The 7,945-nt window shown below is 30.8% G+C and overlaps 1 protein-coding gene across 1 annotated transcript in view; it reads right to left on the bottom strand.

The window, feature by feature from the left end:
• Window positions 1-6,962, bottom strand: part of LOC111083146 (dynein beta chain, ciliary-like) — a gene marked incomplete at its 3' end in the record, with an annotated part of 22,796 nt that extends 15,834 nt beyond the window's left edge. Inside the window, exons 1-4 of the mRNA XM_022379434.1 lie at window positions 6,892-6,962; window positions 4,250-4,687; window positions 2,992-3,188; window positions 539-737 (exon numbers count right to left, since the gene is read on the bottom strand). Coding sequence (XP_022235142.1) covers window positions 539-737; window positions 2,992-3,188; window positions 4,250-4,603 — 750 coding nt within the window. The remainder of the gene's footprint in view (window positions 1-538; window positions 738-2,991; window positions 3,189-4,249; window positions 4,688-6,891) is intronic.
• Window positions 6,963-7,945: the final 983 nt, after the last annotated feature.

The following is a 7,945-nucleotide window of genomic DNA, read 5'->3' as shown; positions in this document are numbered from 1 at the left end:
ATACTCCAATTAGGCCAAACACAGACTTTTTATGGCCACACTTGATACTCCAATTAGGCCAAACACAGACCTTTTATGGCCACACTTGATACTCCAATTAGACCTGTCTAATCATACATCTTTACTTTAATTAAATACAGTGTTAAAAGTGCATTGTTTAATACATAAAACTGATTCCCCAGATTAACATTTTTAAAAGAAATATCTTTCTGTAAGTTACATACAAATATCAGTAATTATCATAAAAATCTTGGTGCTATATAATTTTTATAGTATGCAGGATATTTACGGGTACAGTAAAGTATGAGTTGTAAAATAAACATTTACAGTCCTTAAAAGGTCCTTACACAGTATTAGCTCACATTCAGTTTTACTAACTATGCATCTTTATCCAATTAATAATATGTACAAAAATAACTTAAACAATATATAACTTGACCTTTATTAGAAAGTTTAACCTTAAACAAAGAGACAATATTTCACTAAATCTAAATAAGTATCATAGAGAAGCATGATAAAACGGAGAACTGGAATATACCTGAGCATATATACATTGCAGGTTCTCTTTTCGGCCATCCCAAAACTCAATCTCAGAATAAGGCCCTAAATATTGTCCATCTTCTAATACTTGTGAAGAATCATGCTCTAATACTCCATGAACTTGATGACACCACTGGATTACCATGGTTTCAATAGTGTGCACCAAGTGGCGTAATTTCGGTTCACATAAGCTTGAACTATCATAAACAAACAGATTAGCTCCTGTTGTCAGACACTACACATGTCAATTAGTGTGCACCAAGTGGCGTAATTTCGGTTCACATAAGCTTGAACTATCATAAACAAACAGATTAGCTCCTGTCGTCAGACACTACACATGTCAATTAGTGTGCACCAAGTGGCATAATTTTGGTTCACATAACCTTGAACTATCATAAACAAACAGATTAGCTCCTGTCGTCAGACACTACATGTGTCAATAATGTGCACCAAGTGGCGTAATTTTGGTTCACATAAGCTTGAACTATCATAAACAAACAGATTAGCTCCTGTCGTCAGACACTACACATGTCAATTAGTGTGCACCAAGTGGCATAATTTCGGTTCACATAAGCTTGAACTATCATAAACAAACAGATTAGCTCCTGTCGTCAGACACTACACATGTCAATTAGTGTGCACCAAGTGGCGTAATTTCGATTCACATAAGCTTGAACTATCACAAACAAACAGATTAGCTCCTGTCGTCATGTCAGTTTTCTATAAACAACATTATAAAAATATTTGATTTTGTTACATTTATTCCAATATAAATCATGTAAAATTATGCTATCTTTAAATCCTAAATCATTCACATTATCAGGAAACTGTTTTTTTTAAATGCAAGAATGTCAGGCTGTTTTGTTCTAGCTTGTGACCCATATAAAGGCAAGAGATGTGAAACTGTTTCAATAAATTAAACCACATACGTTGTTAATACAGAACAGCAAACAAAAAACAAATTACCCTGTGGCTACAAGACTAAGTTTCTATAACCTGGGTCACAGAACTTTAAATAGTTCATTGTTTTCTATAGCATCAATCTTAACATTACTTAGTTTATTTCAACTGCATGACATATCCTGGATCTGGATTTTGACTGCTTTCACACACTTTAACTGTCAGTGGCATCTATACAAATACAATAAATCAGATGTCCTACAACCAATTTATGTAGTTTTTATATGCTCTTCCTAACTGTAGTGGATAACCTCTTTGTTATACTGCTCTATGTATAATATCTGTGATGAAACTAAAATTAAAGGCTAATATACATTCAACAATTCTTGAATCACTGAATAAAACTTGGATAACTGATAAAAAAAGAATAAATTTACACATCTAAATGAAAACTTTCTCAGTTTATCTTGTGCGACGTTTCGAGCAGACACCCTTCATAAGGCAGTAAGGACCATGTTACAATGAAATCAGGCTCAGAAATAATCTTTAAAAGGTATTTTCTTTTAATTCACACAAAATAAACTATGAAAAAGTTTTCATTTAGTCATTCTAATTTATCATTATATATTCAACAACAACACTTGAAGTTAACAGAATGCTTTCTGCTGATCTGTGATTCAACCTGAATCAATTGCAGCATGCACTTGGAAGGAGAACTGACAGCACATGTAACTTAAATATTATTGCACACATGCACTTGGAAAGAGAACTGACAGCACATGTAACTTGAATATTATTGCACACATGCACTTGGAAGGAGAACTGAAATAGCATGTAACTTGAATATTATTGCACACATGCACTTGGAAGGAGAATTAGCATTGAAACATACCTAGACAAGGGAGAGGATTAGCATTGAAACATACCTAGACAAGGGAGAGGGTTAGCACTGAAACATACCTAGACAAGGGAGAGGATTAGCATTGAAACACACCTAGACAAGGGAGAGGATTAGCATTGAAACACACCTAGACAAGGGAGAGGATTAGCATTGAAACATACCTAGACAAGGGAAAGGATTAGCACTGAAACATACCTAGACAAGGGAGAGGATTAGCATCCTACTGTTGTTGTTTTTTTTGTTAGCAGGATAAATTATCTGGTGAAAATCCAGTCCACATAATAATAACAGATTAAACACTGTGGTAAGTTATAGATGCTAAGTGCACTACTCTAAATATGTGCAATAGCTAACACGAATCCAAAGACCTCACTTATATTGAAAACACACTGACTTATTCACTCTACCAGCTATATGTAACTCTAGTTTCTGATTGTAACTATCTTTTTATACTTCACTGAACCCTGTATATATATAATCTACCCTCAAATTTAACAGACAAAATGATGTCAAATACTTCAGAATTTTCTAAGCCTATCTTAACATCATCATTAAAACCTGGCTAACATGTGGGTTACAGCATTAAAAATATATCTAAAAACAGCACACAAGAGGAATGGAAAGAAGCACAATTAAAGGCACTGTCTTACCTTGATAATTCTTCAACATCATACATATATAAGTGTTCAGTTCCTGGTGGTAAAGGAAGAAGTGTTTTCCCTTTAATCTGTCCTGTTATTCTAAACATAGTGCTTTGAAAATCAAGCACATGTTGGACGATATCATCAGCTACTACTTTTGGCCATCGTCTGTGGTTCTGGGGATTACATAAGATGGGTGCAAAAACCTGAAAAACAAAAAGTCTCTGAAATGTTTAGGAATATCCATAAGACATATCCACTATAGTAATTAGTAGAAGTCAGCAAATTATCATGGAGAAAAAATCAGTTGTTCCCTTTACTTAAAACTTCAGGGATATTTATTATTAATTACATCTGTTTTTGTTGGGTTTTTTTTGTTATATAAAGTGCACTAATATTAAATAGAAATAAAGTTTAAAACAAATGCATCTAATATTTGAATAATGTGTCCATAAATTAGTAAAATAAATCATTTTGTTTCGAAAATAAACAAATCAAAGTTTGCAGACAGGCAAATATTTTGATATAGAGTAATGATTAAAGTTTTCTTAATACAATTATCAGACAAGCATATATTTTGATATAGAGTAATAATTTAAGCTTTACTTGATACAATTATCAGACAGGCATATATTTTAATATCGAGTAATGATTTAAGCAGACAGGCAAATATTTTGATATAAAGTAATGATTTAAGCTTTACTTAATACAATTATCAGACAGGCATATATTTTAATATAGAGTAATGATTAAAGTTTTCTTAATACAATTATCAGACAAGCATATATTTTAATATAAAGTAATGATTAAAGTTTTCTTAATACAATTATCAGACAAGCATATATTTTGATATAGAGTAATAATTTAAGCTTTACTTAATACAATTATCAGACAGGCATATATTTTAATATAGAGTAATGATTTAAGCTTTACTTAATACAATTATCAGACAAGCATATATTTTGATATAGAGTAACGATTTAAGCTTTACTTAATACAATTATGTTAGATGATAAATTTTTGAATATTCTAAACTGATTTTCAACACCCCCCCCCCAAAAAAATACTAGATTTTTAAATACAAAAATAGCAGATGTTGGTGGTTTATAAAATTAAGTAATAACATCAGAAGTTTTCAAAGTCTTATACAAGTGGTAATAAAGGGTAAACTGTCCTGAATTAATGTATAATTTTATACAAGTATATAATTAATGCAGTGCAAAAATATACAAACTGTATCATAATAAATGTTTTATTAGTGCATCACCTCATCAATTACTGCTTGTAGCTGTTCTAGTGGTGAGCTTGATAAATCTCCATACATTAATGCTTTGTGAATGTTTTCTTTTGGTACTGCTTCTTTAACATGTTTAATGAAGTAGACAGCCTTTGCTTTGAGAATCGATGGAAAATCCGATAATGGTGTCAACTGTCCACTGCCAGAATCAGCAAAAATTAATGTATGCCTGTCAGCTTTGTCCAGAAAGTCCATTATTAACTGCTTGTTGTCCTCAACACTTAACATTTTGGTCCATTTGTCTGGTTTTATTTTCAGTGATAGCTCTATGTATGAATAGATAAATTCTAGTCTTGAATCTGAATCTTCTGTTGCTACTGCCATTTTGTTATTTCTTTTTTTTCAATTGAATTCTCAAAGCTTATAAAATAAAATATCCAACTGGAAGTTGAGTTGCTTCTGAAAAACCTAGAAAACATATATATAAAACAAGAATCAATATTTTTATAAGAAATTTTTTTCTGATAAAGCTAAAATAAAAATCAAGATGGAGAATGTTTTATTAATTAATTAATTGTCAAACTCATCTTCTGAGTTATTTTTTCTCCAGTGTCTATTCTGTCAACTCCTCATCTTATATTTTCAAGCAATATTTCATGTATATCTACGTATTGAATAATATGAATTTACTTATAATGATAATTAAAGTTATGTCAAGTATAAGCACTTTTGATATTGTGGTAAACTCCATATTTAAAGGCATCAGCTTATATCTAGTAATAATTAATTGTATTTATTTAAGAATAGTGTAACTTGTTCACAGAAATACTACTTTTTCATATTGCTAGTAGAGTTCTTCCAGAATATTTTTATTTGGAAACAGAGAGACAGGGCATGATACAGTAGTATACAAAGACAACATATCTTACTCTTCTACAGTTTGAAGTTCTTATCTACACAATTTACAATTTTTTTTAGGTCCTGATTTGTAACATCCTAAATCTAATTGAGTTAATAGTTGCACTGTATCCTACCTAACCTTGTGTATTGGGGATACCTTGCAATTGATACATAGATATTTATTTATTCATTCTATTTTATTATTGTTCAGTTATGAAGAGCATGTGTATTGTGAATGCAGTTTGGCTCTTTCAAATGAGATTAATTCTCACCTTTGAAAAGAAAAACCTTATTTTCTAACCTCAACTCTTGTTGCAGGAATCCTATTTTGTTGTTTTTTCTGTGTACTTCAACTTGCTGTAATGACTTATCTAAATGCAGATTTTTCTACTTAAATTAAATCTCCACCATACAGTGTAATAGTTCTACCACTAATTGATCAGCTTCTATCTTTGGCAGTCCTGCAGTGAAATAGTTTTACTTTTGTTTTCACTTCAACAATATTTCTTGTTTCTTTGATATCACTAGCAACAAATCACTTCACCTGTCTTTCTGTATATTAGATCCACAAACCGCTTGTTTTTTCACAGATCAAGTGCCTAAGAGCTAGGTTTATCCTTGAGTTACCACATATGTAGCATTATGAAATGCTGAATATAAACAACTATGTTTTTGGTAGCAATTTCCAAAACCAAATTTGATTAGAAATATAAATTATGTATGTATTAAATAATATTTGAAATAAATTTGAATTTCTAACATCCCTGACATTGTTTTGTTGTGTTACTCACTCTAACACTTCCTCAATTTTTTACACTTTGTGGGTAGTGAACCTGATCTATTGCATAGGGACACAAAACAGTAATATATTTGCAACTACTATTTTTAGAAGAAAAAAAACTAATATGTTTAAACTTTCATTTGTGCACTTTCTTCAGACTGGACTTTATAATTTGCTTTACAAAAGAATAAAATATTTTAAACTGTTCTAGGCAAATATGTAGATGGGTATAAAAATACATTTACAAATATTTAGTAGTTTGAGATCAAACCTAGCATACAATTCCATGATCTCTACAACAACTAAAGATTTAAGGACCTATATGTTAAGACTATATGACAAGACTCAGTGTGAAATTGAGACAAAAGTAAACAGTATTTCTCAACAAACAACAACAGAAGAATAGCCAGTTGTATGGGTGGAGGACTACTGCATTGATGGTTGTGGAAGTAGAAAAACAGAAAATTAAAATAAACTATACATACAAATGAGCATACAACTTTTGTTATTAGACTATTTTAAAAAAAGACACATTCACAATCAGCAGCAAATAACAATGAGAGCTATAGGAGTACGTGATATTAGTATTTGTATACTGTACAAATACAATAACTGAATAAGGCTCCACTTAATGACTTATCATTACATCAGAATTATATTTCATCTTTACAACTTATCTTTAGCAAAAATGTATTACTCTAGATTTAACTATACCAGTCACCTTTTAATTTTTGGCATAAAGCTAAGACTAGCCAATAATTTAATCTGGTCCCAATGTGTTCAATCTTGTTATTTACCTACGTAGGCTTAGGTTAGGAAATAAAATCTGCACTAAAGTCTAATACAAAACAGTAATTTGAGGGGTAAGCCTAAAACACTATTCGAACAAAATTAAACATATTTTACATGAAAATAAAATATGTACATAAATACATATATATATATATCACAGAAAATGTATAAATAGTTAATTTATGTTTTATACTTATACTTCTGTTTTTCATTTAGATGTGGATTTCTTTTAGTTGAGGTTACATGTGTAATAACATAACGAATTTAGTTATGGCATTTTGACGCGTTTCGGTTGCTATGGAAACGTACAAATTTCATTGAAATTTCTATACTCTCTAACGTATCATCGTTATGTCATTTTGTCATAGGGATAATTCAGAATTGTGTAGCGATGTTACTAAACACCTTTGTTCTTAAATACTACGGAATGCCCTGCATACTCAAGACAAATAAATAGAATACAATGCCTCAATGACATCCGTAAAACTCGAACAGTGATAATGCAAATTGGGAAAAGCGGTTCCCTAAAAATTCCGTCTGTAATCATAACATTCACAACCAAACTTACCATGAATGAATAAAATTACGATGGTTTCAATAATAGCACCCGTAACAGTGCAAAGTGTGTAAAAATGATTTAATAGTTCTACATGAAAATTAATATATCACAATATTTTCTGCATTTTTCTCTCCCATTTTGGAAAAATGGTGTTGCCACTTCATATTATTACTTGTTCCATGTTTTTCTTGAGATTAATTCTAAGCAGATACTAAGTGTTACAAACTACATTAAATTTATTGAATGATAAAACTTGCGCCTCATTCTTTTCGTGTTTCTGAATTTGAAGTTTTCCCAAATTATTCATTACATTTTTTTTTTAATGTGTGAAGTGCTAATGGTGCACAAATGTAAAAAAAAAAGGGGGTAAGAAATGTTCATTGATTTAATATAAACAAAAGCATTCATTGGTGAAACATGATCTATCGATCGGTAGATTGAGTGATATTACATTATAACAAAATTACGATAAACAAATTATGCTTATAGATCATACGAATTAATGACTTATAAATGAGTGGTAACATGATATAAATGGTGTTTCTTCTAAGCTTAGTGCATTATAAGACGAGTCGACCAAATTTCCCCTGGTGGTAAGAGCGAAAAGGCTTATCGCAGTGTGGAAACCCGTAAAGGGGCAGTAGATAAAAATGTGACACTTCGATAATATAAACCACTTAATTTCACGATGACG

Source organism: Limulus polyphemus, unplaced genomic scaffold (genome assembly GCF_000517525.1).
Source record: "Limulus polyphemus unplaced genomic scaffold, Limulus_polyphemus-2.1.2 Scaffold8351, whole genome shotgun sequence".
Taxonomy (NCBI): domain Eukaryota; kingdom Metazoa; phylum Arthropoda; class Merostomata; order Xiphosura; family Limulidae; genus Limulus; species Limulus polyphemus.
This window is presented reverse-complemented; position numbering and strand designations above follow the sequence as displayed.